This window comes from Lampetra fluviatilis, chromosome 4 (genome assembly GCF_964198595.1).
Source record: "Lampetra fluviatilis chromosome 4, kcLamFluv1.1, whole genome shotgun sequence".
NCBI classification, from domain to species: Eukaryota; Metazoa; Chordata; class Hyperoartia; order Petromyzontiformes; family Petromyzontidae; genus Lampetra; species Lampetra fluviatilis.
This window is the reverse complement of record NC_136278.1, coordinates 30684937-30702688: the sequence shown is the minus strand read 5'-3', so window position 1 is coordinate 30702688 and position 17752 is coordinate 30684937. Positions and strand designations below refer to the sequence as shown.

The 17752-nt window shown below is 43.3% G+C and overlaps 1 protein-coding gene across 3 annotated transcripts in view; it reads left to right on the top strand.

The window, feature by feature from the left end:
• Positions 1 to 3670: 3670 nt before the first annotated feature.
• RTEL1 (regulator of telomere elongation helicase 1) overlaps positions 3671 to 17752 on the top strand; it is a 65383-nt gene continuing 51301 nt past the window's right edge. Inside the window, exons 1-17 of one of the 3 annotated variants that reach the window (XM_078855982.1) lie at positions 3671 to 3744; positions 3911 to 4156; positions 5371 to 5496; positions 5875 to 6046; positions 7042 to 7135; positions 8212 to 8293; positions 9587 to 9647; positions 10536 to 10605; positions 11775 to 11859; positions 12064 to 12129; positions 12345 to 12498; positions 13553 to 13585; positions 13921 to 13996; positions 15145 to 15242; positions 16174 to 16229; positions 16433 to 16486; positions 17513 to 17603. In XM_078855982.1, the coding sequence (XP_078712108.1) occupies positions 5395 to 5496; positions 5875 to 6046; positions 7042 to 7135; positions 8212 to 8293; positions 9587 to 9647; positions 10536 to 10605; positions 11775 to 11859; positions 12064 to 12129; positions 12345 to 12498; positions 13553 to 13585; positions 13921 to 13996; positions 15145 to 15242; positions 16174 to 16229; positions 16433 to 16486; positions 17513 to 17603 (1294 nt within the window). In that variant the 5' untranslated portion in view covers positions 3671 to 3744; positions 3911 to 4156; positions 5371 to 5394. Of the gene's footprint in view, positions 3745 to 3907; positions 4221 to 5370; positions 5497 to 5874; positions 6047 to 7041; positions 7136 to 8211; positions 8294 to 9586; positions 9648 to 10535; positions 10606 to 11774; positions 11860 to 12063; positions 12130 to 12344; positions 12499 to 13552; positions 13586 to 13920; positions 13997 to 15144; positions 15243 to 16173; positions 16230 to 16432; positions 16487 to 17512; positions 17604 to 17752 lie in introns of those variants that run through there. The other 2 variants (XM_078855980.1, XM_078855981.1) reach the window with 2 other exon arrangements.

Genomic DNA, 17752 nt, shown 5'->3' with positions numbered 1-17752 from the left:
GCCTTCATGGGTTCTAGTCGCTGACAGCACTTGCCCTAACAATTTGTTTAAGGCTATACGGGGGATCTTTGTATTTGGTGTGAACAGCAGAGCCCACCCCCCCCCATCATTCAAATGTCCTGCAAGGGACACAGTATACCTATCTCCATGTGCCATTAGTCTATTACGAATACCTCTGCTAACATAATTCTGATGATCATGCATAAGCGCAGGAATATTTAGTATTGTATTTTCATAATGTGATATGAAGGCCCATTGAGTCAGTGCTGCACTGTAATCAATTTAAAATAAACATGTAAGAGTCCAGCTACAATGAATCTTCGTTTTGCAATACGCAGTATTCAACGAGATAAGGATATCTCTTTATGCAATATTCACCACTGAATTGTGTTATAAATACAGTCCATGTTATCGTAATATATTTAAGATATTAGATTTTTTAAAAATACAATACTGTGTATACGCATAAACTATTGTCTTAATACGATTGACTGGAAAAAAATCTAACTAAATCTGAAAAAATATGCAAATAAACATGCTTGGAATTAGACTGAGAGACAGGAATAGTAACACGTTAATTAGAATACATTTCCAAATAAGACACAATATACCAACAGTAGCCAAATGAGAGATTGTGGCCAAGAAAATGACGAAAGAGATGGACTGATCCATGGATTTGCAGGCGAGATGATTTGTGGCATCACAAGACCGTGAAGATGGTGGACGCTGTGGAAAATCTTCAACCAACAGTGGAGAGATAATGTCTCATGCCTATGAAGACACAGACACTAATCCAAGTGTTGTAGATAAGCCGGGTTACGACAATGCACAATAAACAAAAAAGAGAAGCAAAAGCGTTATTTATGGCAAGGCCGCTTAGACGACAATCGAAATAATTCTACATCATTGGACCTCCTTTGCCAGTATCAAAATATAATACTAGGGTTTTCATCGTGTTTTTTGTTTGCATTTTACTGCAGGTATTGTGGTTAATGCAGACACGAATCCTTGTAAAAAGGTTTCAGTTTTATTGCCAGAAAAAATGGTGAAAACCCTAGTATTACGAAATAATCCTTTTAGGCAGCTGTAGATTTGTTTTCGATGCATGGAAGTCGCCAGTGGTTATGCCATAGAAACACTTCCCCCACCATAGTAATGTGGAATATTTATGGCTATCTCATTGATACTGTATATCCAGAGAAGGTGAAAAACCCACCCCAGGCTCATTTGAGTAGGGAGAGATTTTCGGATAAAATTTACGTGTACACAATTATCCCTTTGCTGTTGGTAATATGCAGGCGTCTCCATTACTCACAGGCTGGCAGATCGCCAAGTCATTATCATTATCATCACAATCCATGGGCAGATAGCCCGTAGGTGTCCACTGCACGTCTCGCCATTCGTTTCCACTTTCCTCTCTGCCTTGTGCTAATTGTGCTCAAGTAATGCGCACATCTTTGCTTCAAGACATTCTCGATTAGGTCTTCCTCTCTCGTACGTCGCCAAGTAGGCGACGCATTTTGACACCCTGATGTAGTCTAGTGGACAGTCTGGCCCTTGTCATAGGAATGTGGAAGTTCACCACTGGCTAGAGCCTTCAGTAAGAGATGTGTACCTGGTCAACAATAGTCACAACTTCAGACACAAGGCACTTTAAATGAACAATTCTAAATATCGAGCACCACCAGTTGCTGAGATATGCAGACAGTGAAAATATCTGTAAAAGTTCCACGATGTGGTGTCGTTATACCCTTTGTTCTGTCTGGCTTCCATGCCTGTCAACCCCTTATCATTGACTGCCTTATTACAAACCAATTCAGACCGTATTGGTCACCCCGTGCCCTTATAAATCTCAACGTTCATCCTACAAGTCCCACCACAAGGGAGCAACACAGACACATTTGTGTTGCCCGTATTGAAACAGCTGTATGCCGTATGGACTTCAAAATGCAATTTCCCTGTACAAGAATACGAATAACCCGTATGGGTTGACACGGTATGCGCATCTGTATTAATATTTGCCTGGTTTGCACTCGTTAGCACTTTGTCTATACTGTGACCAAATTGGAATAACATGCGCTAAGGACAACATGGAACAAAACACACATTTTAATAAAATGACACGGAAATTAAATAGAATAAAATACCCATGAAATAAATGTTTTTTTATCTGTTACCCTCCTTGTTCTATTCATCTCGATTATTCACGGATATCGATTATTCCATTTAAAAAGTTTATCCTTTCGCATTCGTATGTTTTTTTGTTCAGTGGTGTAAATCTAGTATGAATAGATTGCTGAACAGTTATTCAAGTGTAGTTAATCAACAACCCTTCTAATAATCAATTTACAATCTATAAGGCTTAGAATGCACGCGTTGACATAAGAAACAAGTTTTTACAAGAACGATCACCGTCCAATACAGACGGTATTGGCGTTAGTTACATGCTATTAATTGCAGGGTGGGATTGTGCAAACTAACAAGACCAAAAAGAAAACAGATTTTCGCTGAACACAAGCCATAATTGAGAAATATAACGAAAATTATTACGTATTATTTTTGCCATGCAGTCAATTTACCAATACTCAGAAAAAACATATCGCAGAGTTGAGAATAGCTATTTATTATATTCATATTAAAAAATAAACCAGCTGTGGTTTTCACACCTGATGATTGCTTGTGTTGCAATCGAAACATCGTGAGAATTGTATTGTTGTATTTTTATTATTTAATTATTTCTACGTGACTTTACTGAAAGAATTAAGAATATTAATCCCTGCAGTCACGAAAGCTTTCAATTGAAAAGCTATTTATGACTTTAATTATTGACTTTGTTATTGAATATTTTGTCAAGAAATGTAGCATTTTATTCAATTAAAGTGAGCAAAACCACAATACATTTATCGTGGACCTTTTATCGTACGATATATCGCGATATCGCGAGAACTCGAGTTTCCATTGTCTGTTCTCACCGGCGGTCTCATTTGCACTCTCTCCATTAATTATTCATGTATCATATTCTTTGTTTTTTCGGTAAAGTCACGTAGGTAAAAAATAAAATAAATTAAATCACGACGTTTCGGAGGCAACACAGGCTTCCGTCTTCAGGTGGCACCATCACAGTAATTTTGCTAATTTATTTTATTTTTTACCTACGTGACTTTACCGAAAAAAACAAAGAGTATGGACCCTTGCAGTCACGAAAACTTCAAATCTAGAAATATTCATGCATCGTCTGTCTAATCTATTACGTTCGTTCCGGCAAAAATAACCAAAATGTAAAATGTTCACGGACATAAAACAACCCAACGGAATCGCTACACGCTAAAAAAACAAGACAAAATCATTCATCCGCACGTGCTAAACTGCAGTACTCAAAGAAACCTAAGGATCGCGGGTCACGTGACGGCCTCGCGTGCAATTCAAATCTCCCGCCACTCTCCCGAAGCCGCCCTTTGATTGGTTCTCCCGTTCTTGACGTCACACCCCCTCCCCCACCACCACTACCTCCCCCCCTCCCACCTCACCCACCCCTCCCACCCCACCACCATCCCTCCTCCTCCCACCACTCTTCCTAAAAAAGACAAAGATCCCCCGTGTAGCCTTAACAGACTGTCGGGGCAAGTGCTGTTAGCGAGCAGCACCTATGAAGGCCGGCAACGACACACGATGGGATGGCTGGCCAACACCACGCCCGACCGCCTTTGTCTCCCCAGTGTCGATGTTTACTACACACCGCACCAGGTACTCATTTGAGGCTGAGTTGTTCTAGGGGATGCCCATGACCGGTTCAGATATAATCGTCACTCGGTGTTGGCCGTGAGCGGGAATCGAACCCTGGTCGCCGGATTCGTAGCGCTAACCGCTGTACCACCGCTCCCCCCCCCTCACCCCCCCCTCTCCACAACAGCTGATCGAGGCCTCCCGGCGTGCATCGCGCGTCCGCGTTGGCGGGCTTCGCGGTTCGGATCCGCCGGTGCATCGCGGCGTGTGGAGGCGCTTGGAGGCTGCTGCTCAACTTAAAGGAAGCGGCTACTCCATTCTATTTATTGCATTAAATTATCAGTAATTAATCAAAGCGCCACCCCCCCCCCCCGGTTCCCCCCGTGCCTCCTGGCGAGGTGCTCCCCTCTGGTCTAAAGCCGCGTTGCTTCGGGTGAGTGCTGCGGCGTTTGCTGGAGCAGCCACGGGTTCTTCGTCAAGGCCTTCTTCGCTGCGAGGTTCATCCAAATCGTTCAACTAATTCCCTTCGTTCGGCTCATTAATACACTTACCAGTTCGCCCACGGCGGAATGCGCCAGATTTAGTCCGATATAAGAAGCTAAAACAGTGTTCAACCTGAATACGGTTTTGCTTTAATGGTCTACCACCGTGCATAATGTGTTTTATATATATAGGCAGCAGGAGGCTAATTGTTGACAGAAGGCAGTGAGTAAACTACATTGTATCGTACTAATGCTTCCATTCGCCGGCCCGCATTGACCAGCATGGTGAAGTATGGTCACACAATACACATGACCCGCACAGGTATTGGAGTGCCTCATCAAGCAGCAGATTTGCAAAAGGGACTGTCAGTCAATGTGCACGTACTTATTTGTCATTCATTTAAAATGTCATTCAATTATTTCACTCGTTTACCCATTTGTCGTTCACATTATTTTTTATATTCACGCGCATTCGTGATTCAATCACTCATTCAACATTCGCTTTCATAACTCATCGACTTGTAATAAATTAATTATTCAGTCACTCAATCGTTGTGTAATGCAGTGGCACTTTAGACACGGGCTTACCGCGCCACGGACGATGCACAGCCGTCTTTGACACGAGTGCTGTGTGCTGCGATATAAGTGACGTTCAAGTACCTGTTGACATTGTCAAACTCGGAGCGTTTCTGATAACGGAGTCTTCGGTGGTGATGCTGCTTATTGGCATTGCTGGGCCATTTGGGGAAATACCGCATTCGTATGGTGGGAAGGAGTCCCATCCCAAGTGCAACCAGTGATGTTGGCTTCCCACAAAGTGGTAATCGAATTGTGGAAGGGTAACCAGGACTGCTTACATCCAATACAATTTGGATTTTATATAGCATCTAAATAAAACCACAAATCAAGACAATACCATCGTGGTTTTATTTTATATCAAGAGTCCATGGCAGAGAAAAAAATGCAGGGTCAGGGTGTCACAATCGCTCCAACACTTAATGATCGTGTGTGTGTGACTTCGTAGCGAGGATATGTCAAATGCAACACAGTTTGGATCTCCGTGGCTCTTAAAAATTAAACATGCAGGGTCCTTGTAAACTCTCCTGTGCATGATTTCAGAGCTGACAAGCTTGTCTTCACCTGTGCTTCCTGCCTTCACTGACAGGCGAGCTGTGAACAGTGAAAGGTTATGCCGGTGCTAACCATAGGAGGGATTCCTGTGAGCTTCCCCTTTACACCCTACAAATGCCAGGAGGACTACATGGCCCAAGTGATCGAGTGCCTGAACCTGGTATTGTACTTTCAATATTTGAATTCGTTAATGTGCTATTAACTTTTGATTATCCAGGGTAATGGAGGGGAGGCATATGGATAAAATAAAAATGAATAGTTTACAACTTGAAAATTTGTCTTGATATGAAAATTAGGTTATAATAGTTCACGCTTTATAATGTACCCGTGCAGAATAGGGTTCAATATATAACTTGTGTTTTTTTTTTACTTGACAACATGTTTTCCGTCAGGGGTGCACGACGAGTTGTTAATAGTGTCGAATTAAAGACATAACTGTGCAAGCCATGCACCAATTTTTTAGGATTGCCGGTTTCCAGATGACACTTGCTTTTAGAGCTCAAGGTGATGTGGTTGTGTGTGTGTGTGGCTTGCGAAGGGAAAGAATGGCATATTGGAGAGTCCAACGGGCACAGGCAAGACGCTGTGCCTTCTCTGTGCAACGCTGGCTTGGAGGGAGCACCAAGTGGGCCAGCATGTGCGGCAACGGGAACAGCAGAACAGCTGGGGAGACGATGGACGTGAAGCCGAAGCCACAATCACCTACCCTGGTGCGGTAACATTTCATCTTAGATGTGTCCCCTGCCACACGTTTTTTTTCAATTGCAGCCAACGTGTACGATACATTATCCATGCGTAGGCTGATGGTTTGGACAGTCGCCCTTCTTCAGGGTGATAGAACGTCTCCACCCAATCAGGTAATCTGTTGCCCAATGCATTCTGGGGGTGAACCTCAGCTCAGATGAAGTCAGTGACATGGGGTCACTGAGGGCATTATTATTATTATTCACGTGCTCTTCGTCATTCTGTCATTGGTACCTCCAGTGAAGTAAAGCTGTTTCATTAACGTTAGCCTTTTGTATATAATCTTGTCTGTTGTAAAGTGTGTGATGAATGATTGTGCCCTGGTGTCAACAGTTATTTTTTTAAATTTTCCTTCAGAAATACTGATGTTTTGAAATGTTGAAACTATTTTCGTGCATTTGTTGCTGCATGTACATTATTCTATAAAAGTGACAACGGTTGTACTCTTCCATACAACTCTAATGCCTGTTCAGCATTGCCTCTTACCTTGATGTAATAGAAATAATACCACATGTATCAAGAAAAACCCAACTGAACCTTGAGACTTTTTCCAGAGTCTTCTGCATTTAGATATTTGGCCACTTCCTTATAAAGACATTTGGCATTTTGAAAGATAACCACGGTACCCAGAGAAAAGGATACGACACCAACGGTCTCCGCACAGACGTGTTCTCAAATTCTCTTTCTGTACTGCTATCTCCTGGTCACCTCGCAACCAAGTGCATTTTGGGGTTTCACATACTGTGTGTCTACTTTATCTATCTTCCAACCCTTGCCTTTGAATGATGGATATCGTTTGACTACTCGGTGTGTGTGGTAATATCCCCAAACCGACTTCAGTATAAATTACAGAGCTTAATCAACATTCAAAGCTGCTTTGGTCACTCGGTGGATATATCATTGCGTTATTTGTATTACTGTTCAAGCGTTTTCGATTGGTTGGCGACTTTGCCTGTTACAGGTGGCGTCGGCAACATTCCCAAGATCATCTATTCCTCCCGGACTCACTCCCAGCTATCACAGGCTATGAACGAATTGAAAAATGCATCCTACAAGTATGATTGCCTACACAAGCATACTGGACACATTGTAGCAAAAACATCGTTTTATTAATCATCATCAGCCATTATCTGCCCACTGCAGAACGGAGGCCTCCAAAAATCATCGCCTTGCGCCTCGCAAAAATGTGATCCAATTGCTCTATCTCTGACCTGGATGTCCTGCTGGGCATATTCTATACTTTGACTACCACTTTGTCGTCAGTCTTAACCATTAGCCATCCCTTTTCGTGATGTAACTTTCTCGAGCCCACACGCTGATGCACACATTCTCACAGACAATGCAAACATGTGTGCATAAAACAATCAATGTATTGCACTTAAAGAAGGCTGGTACATATTAGGTGGTAAGTATATGGCTTTCCATTGCTTTGAATGCAAGAAACTAAATTTAACTCAACCATTTCACATTGAGTATTGTGTGTCTTTGCATGTGTGTGTATGTATGAACACAACGGGGAGCGGTAGCGCAACGGTTAGCGCGCTCTGCTACGAACCCGGTGACCCGGGTTCGATTCACGCTCACGGCCAACACCATTGACGCGTATCTGAACCAGTCCTGGGCCTCCCCTAAATCGACTCACCCTTAAATGAGTACCCGGTGCAATGTGACAACATCGCCGCTGGGGAGACAAAGGCGGCCTCGGGCGTGGTGCTGGCCACCCACCAACCCCCTCTTTTGCCGTTCCGACGTTTGTAGGTGCTCGCAAACAGCACTTACCCAAACAGTCCGTTAGGCTATACGGGGGATATTTGTCTTTGTATGCATGCATGTGGGGAATGGTGACACATTGGTCAGTGCACATCGATACAGACCTCGACCTTGAGTTAAATTCATGACTGCAGGGAACATCAGTGGCACACGGCATTTGAACATGCCCTATTCATCCCTGACTTCGCCTAAAAATGAGTAAAATGAGTGTGGTGGGTGAGACGAATGTGGCCGGGCGTGATTCTGGCTACATCTCACCTGCTTGTGTGCCATGATGGCTTCAATAGGCGATCGCTAAGAGCTCCAACAGTATGTATGGCTTTACAGGACATCTTATTGTTTGCGCGTGTGCTTGCCACAGGCCACGTGTGTGCGTGTTGGGATCCAGGGAACAGCTGTGCATTCACCCGGACGTCGTAAAGCAGGAGAGCAATCATGCGAAGGTATGGAACAACCACTTGGCATCGTTCACTGGCGCCAGGGCTATGATAAAGACTGCCTGCCAAATTTACATCGCATGGAGGAATAGGAACATTTTACAGTATCACCTTGGGTTGTGACATTCAATAAAGAGTTTTGGGAGATGCGTAGTGAATTTCAGAGGTGTTTCCAGGAAATGAGCAACAGGGAAGCAGTTCGTTAAATGTTGTTTGAAGTTCTTTACATTCGTACTGTCGAGTAATATTGAGTGTCCGCATGAGCATCGGGTATCCGCAGCATTTGTTTGATGTTCTAATGCAGTTCATGATCATCCACTGTTGTCGACCGAGTGTGAAACCAGTAGGGTCCGACCAGAGGGTTACCTATCCCTACTTTTAAACTCCTTTACGGATGTATGTTGAACTTGTTTTGCACCGTATGTAGCCACCGGTGCTAATCGGAGCTGCGGGGAAGGACAACAAATTAAACACAAAAAGCAGTTCTAGAGAAATGAGTTTTCAAATTGAGTATATCACTGTTACAAGAACAATTAGAGACTTAATTTGTGAACTTGACTCTCTATGGTTGTCTAGTTATCGTGTTACACAATGTTTTTTTATATATATAATGTATTTTCCAGGCCTAATTAAATGTATTTTAACATAGAAAAATCTATGATCTCATAACGTGACCATATCAAATTCTGTTTTTATTCAATATCATTTAAAAGCTGCATTATTTTACAAAAATCAGTTGGCTTCATCTTGGCTTGTGCGAATATTATGTGCCTCTGCCTCATGGGGCCTGAATATTGATTGTATTTCAAACAGCCTAGTTTGCTAAAATGCTGCAGACAACACACGAAGCATATTTGTGATTCGGTATGAATTATCTTATATTAGGCATGTAATGATTAATTCACTAAAATATTCATACACTCATAATGCAATGAAGAGTTTCTTTGAGTTGATTATTTATGATGCATGCAAGTCATTTGCAGATGTTGCATAGACACATTGACTGAGACTGCTTACATGAGACAGAACAGACAAGATGAACAAGACTGAAAATTCAACAAATCAATAATTTAATTGAACAGTGACCCCCAAAATCATGGTAATGCTTCAGAGTGTGGAAGGGGAGTGAATCGTTATATGCCTAGTATATAGGTACTAGTTTAAGTTTGTGATGCCTTATGGGTGCTGATATTCATGCTTCCTCAGAATGTGAGATATCAAAAGTTGTGACCATTTGGAGGCTATGTGATGGACCTTTTGCGAACTGTGCACGGTAATGGGTGGAATGCATCTCCGCAGGTGCATCTGTGCCGTGCAAAGACAACCAGCAGGTCCTGCGTTTACTACAACAACGTAGAAGGTGAGTGTGCTGTCCGTTTTGAGCAAGCTGCTCTTTTACACGGCGCACCAAAAGCACCCGCGAATGCACTTTGGCGCATTGGATGAGCACTTGCGCCTTGCTTAGGAGAGATCATCGCTGCTGCCGCTGTCCTGTTAGGGTCAAGGGGTGTGATGAGATCTTTTTGAAAAGGTCTCTTTCTCATAGGGACGATGTCGACAGGAGAGAGATTGTGCCATGCTGCGTGCATAGTTATCCTGGAGCATGTGTTTTCTGCGACTAGCGTAATTCGATTTGCATGTAAAACTATAAGTTGCTCAATGAAACCAGGTACAACTTATATACTATAAATATGCAATGTCGTTGGTTGCCTGTGGGAGTATGCATTTTTATGGATAACAAACATCTTATGGCAGAAACTGCACACACACAGCATTGAACTTTTGTAGTGCAGTGCATTGATGTAGTGTTTTTATTCATTATACTGCTCGTTGAGGGCTTCCCCACGTTTGGCAGGCAGTGAGAGATGTTTCACCATACTTCACCACCCTGATCCGTGGGAGTTACAGGTGGGAGAGAAGTGTAGAACAACAACAGATGTTTCTGCGCTGCCCTCTACTGCCCGTAGCAACCTATCACACCTCTCTTTTGTTCATGGGGTTCACCCATTCAAGCGCTATCCAGGCTATTCCTGCTTCGCTTCTGAGATCTGATGAGGATCGGCTGCATTATTAGTGCTGCAATGTGCAACATTTATTCAGTTGCAGTAAACATGCGAGTGATTTATTGTGTTGCCTCTTATGGCATGAGCACTTTGTCTTGCTTGTCGGATTTCTCCAGTCTAAATTCAGTTTCTGATTCTAAATGTGGTGTTGACAGCAGCTGATGCCACTTTTCCTTCCATTACAGAGAAGAAGACGGATTTTAGTGCCGGGATAATGGACGTGGAGGAACTTGTGAAGAAGGGCAAAAAACAACAGTGAATATTTATTGCTTAATTTAGTAATACTCTGTTGAGGAATGCGCCGCAATCATTGGCACATTTTACATGCATTACTGCACCAGGCACCCATTTCAAATTCCCAGTGTCATTTAAACCTGCCCTCTAGATAATTACGTACAATTACAACAGCATTATCCTGCAAAGTAAGCAGTATACCGTATATGTTTACATGTACGCCCCTTATCCGTCCACTACTGGATAAATGCCTCCCCACATCTTGCAGATTGTGGGGATATTTGACCTTCACGCTTCTCGCTGTCGGCTGGTAAAGATGGGGAGCATAGATGTGGGAGCATATAAATACATATTCTTATTTTTTTTCGGTAAAGTCACGTAGGTAAAACATCAAAATTAATAAAAAATAAAATAAAAATCACGACGTTTCGGAGGCAACACAAGTCTCCGTCATCAGGTGGGACCGTCACAGCCAGATGCAGCTAATCTGGCTGTGACGGTCCCACCTGATGACGGAGACTTGTGTTGCCTCCGAAACGTCGTGATTTTTATTTTATTTTATTTTTATTAATTTTGATGTTTTACCTACGTGACTTTACCGAAAAAACGTAAGAATATGAATCCTTGCAGTCACGAAAGCTTCAAATCTACATATAAATACAGTACAACAATAGATTATAGTTCACTGCTCTCTGCTGCCTATAATTTCACCCTACAGCCCAGAGGACCTGTTATGCATGGTGTTCGTGCATCCAAGCACTATCTAGGCTCAAATCCGCTTTTGAGATATGATGAGATAAGCAGCCTTCTGGGGAGATTTGGTCAAAGGCAGACATTTAATCATGCTGACCTAAATGCAGATATAGTAATTTAATGAAAAGGAATATCTATTTTTTGATTTAAAGCTTTCGTGACTGCAGGGATTCATATTCTTGGTTCTTTCGGTAAAGTCACGTAGAAGGGAAATAATAAAATAATATAAAACAATAAAAAAAACAAGAATACAAATATCTATGTTTGGAATCCAACAACACAATAATAAAGAGCTTTTCGTATTAACCGTGGAGTTTTCCGAAATAGCAAAATTACAAGTGACATCAACAAGCAATGCGCGTGATATGAGATCGTCACTTATGCAGAGGCTTAATGAGACGTCTCTTGTTCTCGTGGTCTCCTTTGATAAATTCAAGGGTGTGTCCATACTTCATGACCCAGGAGCTGAAGCACGATGCCGACATCGTATTCATGCCGTATAATTACCTGCTCGACACAAAGGTGAGACACATGGAGCGTACATCGTGCAGTTTGTCAAGTGTGATAAGTGTCCACATTCCCCGAACGCTCACATTCACCAATAGTTTGCGTGTAAATTGACAATGCCGTACGTCAACTGCCTTTCGCAATCAATGAACCCGGTAATCCATTCTGCGTCTGGTAAAGCCACCTCGATGCCTTTTAACAAACTGATCGATATGGCAGAGTCGGCGAGCGCACAGCATCGATCTCTCCGGAAAGATCGTCATCTTCGATGAAGCCCACAACGTGGTATGTAAAACCAATTGCGGCAAAGAATTGCTAGTTCCTTAATCAGCGTCTGATGTGCAATGAGTTTAATTTCCGTGTTCATCTCTTGTGCTGCAATATGAAAAAAAAAAGTTACTTGTTAACATGTTATTGTTGAGCTTATTTTGCACCATACGTACGAGAGATGTGGGGCACATGCAAACATTGTATCTGTGATGGTTTTTGCTCACTTGCAGGAGAGGCTGTGCGAGAATGCGGCTTCTTTTGACCTGACCCCGTTTGAGCTGGCCTCCAGCATCGACGCAGTGTCCCACTTCCTGCAGATGAAGGTGAAGGAGGAGGGGCTGCTAGGGTCAACGGACGAATTCAACGGCGACGGCTCATCCTCCGGCATGTGACTCCTCTTCCCTCTGTGCCCCGCCACCCCCATGCCTCTCGCCAACACATGCTGCACATAACCCAATGCCATTTTACCTAATCGGAGGTGCGATTGGCACGGTTGGCTACTGTCAACATACATACGTACATGACCTCGTCTTAGTCTCGAACACAAACTGTGACAAAATCGCCTGGAATGTGCCCAATCTAATCAGATGATTGAAGCTGAGCAGGGTTGAGCCTGACAATTGCTTGGATGGATGGCCACCACAGGTATTATAGGCTATGGGGGCTACATGGTGGGCAGCAGAGGGCGGTACATAAAAATCCATGAGTGCAATTTATCCCGATTCAAAAGGATGGTTAAATAATTTCCCAAAGACCCAAACTGTATTTTTATTCATCCTGATTATTCTGCATATAATGACAAAGCAATTGGGGGGGGGGTGACTTCCAATTCTTGTGGCGGCCCAAAGCCAGCTGTGTAAATTCAAGTGGAAAGTGATTATTGTATTTATTTTATATCGGAAGGTCAAGGGGTCGTCTTGCTCAAATAATGTAGTGGAACTTAAACTATGAACTAAACTATATTTTTTTATCAGGTGAGGTTCACTGAGCTATATAGCTCTTTTTCAGGAGCAACCTGGCCACAAACGTTAGCTCAGTGAAGTGGCTTAGAAAAACTCACGTGACCACGGGGAGAGCATGCAAACTCCATATATGCAGGCGTCAGGGTCGGGATTGAAAACCACAACTTGTTTGCCAGACGAGGGAGATAGCATCCTGCCACCGGGGGCACCCCTTTAGGTGGCCGGAGCCAGTGGCCACGTGCTATGGTGAATTCAGATGTGCTGTCGTATTTATTTAACTTGTTTAAGTTGAACGACAGGCACCACATTTGAAACCACAGACACTGAATTTGAAACCACAGACACTGCATTTTGAGGTTTCTACACCTGTGGTACAATACACGTGGAATAATATGGTGATCACAAGTACTTTGCTGTCGAATGAACTTGTATAACTCTTTGGTTACACTTGTTCTCACGTTTTCTTGTCTTTCAAGATGTCAGTATAGAGGACGTTGCAAATATAAAGCGTAAGTGTTTACTCAATATTTTGTTCAATTTGTTTTCTTTTCATTTCTTATTTGAATGAATATATGCCTGCACATATAAGCAGTGTGTGTTGCTGTAATAATATAATACATTTGAAATACTCCATTATTCTAAATAAATGTACTATGAAATATTTGTAATTGTTTCTTTAAGTGTGACTTTGCTAATATCGTTGTCACGTCCCCATGTAATGAAGTGGTGCCATGAAAGTATAGCTGAGCCACTAAGCAGTTTTTAGAAGATGTTGATGGAATGCAAAGATTGCCTCGTTTGAGAGGGCCTTGTGACTTAATGGTTGATGCAAAAATGTTCACAGAGCTGCTGCTGAACCTGGAGCGAGAGATTGATCTTGTGGAACTGCCAAGGGGGGGTGGCATCACCAAACAGGGCAGGTACGTCATCGCCCACCGTCCACAAAGCATACCCTGCCTCTGACACCCCCTCTCTCCGCGTTGATCACACGAGGTTGATGGGGTGGGTGACATTCCGCTGGCATTCTCGCAGCACTGAGCACGTGCTGTGGGGAATTAGTGCTGCATATCACAGCATTGGGCAGCTTCCGTTGGGCCCCCCTCCCCTTGCGTTGATCACTACTGAGGCGTCAACACGTGGTGCTTGGGAGGGTGAATGTTTGAACAATGCGGTGACATTCCGCCGGCATCCCCCGCAGCGCTGAGATTGGCTGGCGATGATCTGCGCTAATTTGCGAGCACTGGGCGGCAGCTGCTGTTCAGGGAAGCATGTCAATATCCTGACGGGTTATTGATCTGTCGACATGGGTATATGAGCCCTGCCTGAAGAGCTGTAACTCAAGCAGGGGAAACCAGAATCCTCATACCCCTGTGTACTGCATACTATGGATACCAAGTGGAATCATTGCCAAAACTTGTGAGCTGATAAAAAGGAACGTAGGGTGGAAGTTTTCACATTGCAGGCAATCGACTTGCATTGTAACAGACAATAGAGGAAATACTGTAAGGGTGTGTTTGAGTGCATATGGGCTCATTAAATCAACTACAGCATTATACATGTGCAACATTTGCTCCACTTTTGTAGTTGTTTTGAAACGTATATGAAATATAATTTAATTTATTGTTATTGAGCAATAGGTCCTGCATCTTTCATCCTTCTGTTGATGCTTGTGGCCAAATTGCCCAGTGGGTTCGATCTCATCAGATCTTGAAGCGAAGCAGGGGTTGAACCCGGGGGAAATCCTTTGACGGTTGACCACCATGCACAAACAAGTCACCATAGGGCTTGTGAGGCTACATGGGTGAGCAGCAGATGCCAGTGCAGCAAAATAACATTGTTGAGCTGTACTTCGCTGCTTCCACATTTGTTTTTTCCACCTGCACAAACCAGCAATGACCAGCATGGTGCGTTATGGTTAAATAACCCACATGGGCATGGACAGGCCCTCATTCATTAGCGGATTATACACATGCACAGAGGAGGTAACGGATTGTTCATCTGTTCGTTAAGCCTAAGAACCACACAGCTGGCTCAGTGTTGAGATTCGCCGTGCATTGTGTTTGCCCAGCTTCCTGTTTGAGCTCTTTGAGCGAGCGGGCATTGGGTCTCACATCATGAAAAACCTCATGGACGGCCTGGAGAGCATCGTGGGAGCGATCACCATCAGTGAGTAACTTGTTAACCTCTCCAATTGGCATCTGCTACACGCCATTTGCATCACTCTGATATGTTCTGCATTAGATATTAATGTGTCCAGTTTATTTGGGAATGTTCCATACTCAATGAATATGAACTGGGCTATTTGTGGGGTTCTGTATATTGGAATGGTGGTGCATAGAAGTAGCTACAAGGGGTGCTTTGTGGGGGTGTGTACTTGGGACCACCGTTTTCGTGTAAACCTGACAGAGTAAATTATCTTATGGCTGTGTGCATCCTGACTGCTGTGCTGCGTCTGGTGATTTGACAGTGGGAACTTAACAACAACGTAATATAGTTGGAAGGTGATTAGAATGTTTATTTTGTGTGCATCGGTGGCAGGTGGCTAGGACTAACAGGGCTGAGTCCCTTCGGATATATTTACCAGCTTGTCTTCACACACGTGCTGTGCAGTAAAACCTCTCTGAGCCCGACTTGGCGAGAGCGCGAGGGCTCAACGAGTGGAGCACGCGGTAGACTGACGCAGTCGGTGAACAGCCACGCCCTTCGGCTGTCAGCCTACCACGTGCTCCGCTTGTGACGGGGCTGGCAACTCGTTGGTTTTAGCAATGTCTTTAATTAAATCTCGATTTGAAGCTTTCGTGACTGCAGGAATCCATACTCTTTGGTTATTTCGGAAAAGTCACGTAGTTAGAAATAAAATCAAATAAAACAAATCACCACGTTTCGATCGCAACACACCGCTTGTGTTGCGATCGAAACGTCGTGATTTGTTTAATTTTATTTCTAACTACGTGACTTTACCGAAAGAACCAAAGAGTATGTCTTTCATTAACTTTCCTAAATTATATCAACCCCCTCCAGAGATAATGTTTTACCCACCCACCTATGGTTGTGTGCCATTGATGGCTGCCTTATGGATCCTCGTGTTTTTTCATAGAGACGGGGATATTCAACAACACGACTGGGATACAGAATCTGTTGGAAGCTTTCCAGGCATGTGACCATTATATTTGTATTCTACTGTTGTATATTTTTGTTACATTCCAAATAGTTTGAGTTACTAAATTATTTGTAGGACCATAGCCAAATTGTACTCTGAGTTCGTGAACATTTTTTTCGAAACAATTTGTCTTTTTTTTACTCTATTGGGTCTTTGTCTTTTACTGTTATTCCAAATTCCTTTTGTAACTTTACAGATTGCATTTTCACACGAAAACCGACAAAGGGCTAACATGGAGACGTATTACAAGGTAAGTTGGATGAGCACAACCAAGTGGAATTTCAGCCATAGCTTTGTGTGATGAAACCCTTAATAAGTATAACCCGTAAAAACGAAGTTTTTCACTATAAATCCTTTATATGCGTGGCAGCGAACTTAATATAAAGGATTAAAAAATATATTCGCCTGTGGAGGATGCGGGGATCGATCCCGCGACCTTTGGCATGGGAAGCGAGGGCGCTACCAACTGCGCTACTCCGCCACGGCCTGTGGAGGGGTTACGCTCTGGGCTCTTACACTGTGCGTTCTATTTGAATATATGTAAAATATTTTTTTTTGCCTAAAAAGTGTAAAATGTTGGGAATTTTTTTTCACGACCATTAATTGTCTCGCACAACGAGTCTGTGTGGAAAATGTCAGCTCGATTGGATCACGGGAAGTGGGTTAAAAAACGACCGAAAGATTTGCACGGTCGTAAGCACGCAAGCAAGCACGCAAGCAAGCACGCAAGCAAGCAAGCGAACTTAATATAAAGGATTTAAAAAAGTACATTTACAACTTAATCCCGATTAGGCTATTGGTGTCATCACGTGACATTAAGTGTCCATTTGGATTCCTTACAGAGCAGTGCGCAACCCTTCGTGTTGTGGAGGGGCTATCGCAATGCTCAGCATCCTCACCTCTAAACCACCTGGTCAGGGTGAAGCCCTCTAAGGAGCAGTTGAACCTGCGTCAGTGAGAGCAGGCCTGGGATTTTGGCTGGCACACCTGCCTGCCTTGGTGTTTTTGGCTGAGAATTGACAGTTTGATGGCTGATGGATAACCTGCAGGGATCCTTTGTATGTTATGGGTTGTGGAAACGTTTGGGACTTTAATTGGTGCCCACATGTTTCTTGGAAGACGCTTGGAGATTTATTTATTTATTTTGTTTGTTTTCAAAACTAATTATTTTTTTTGGCCCTCTTCGCCAGTCATCGGTGCTTAGTTCATTAAACAGACATCTGCAGTTTGTGGTGCAAAATTGGTGAAAGAGCTGAGACATCTGCACCCTTGGCAGGTCCACATTCGCATGGATGACAGCAACTGGAAGAAGAAGCAACAGCAGAAAGCAGACCCCTGGGCGGCGGCTTCTTCAGCCAAAAAACAAGGTGAGGTAACACGGTAGCAGAAACGGCAGTAGCAGAATAAGCAGCTCGCTGTTCTGTAGGACTCCGATATGTATGGCTATGAACAGCAGCAAAATGTCAGTGTGTGGTGGCCACAAGAATTGTACAGGGGGCTTCAACAAAATGTGAAC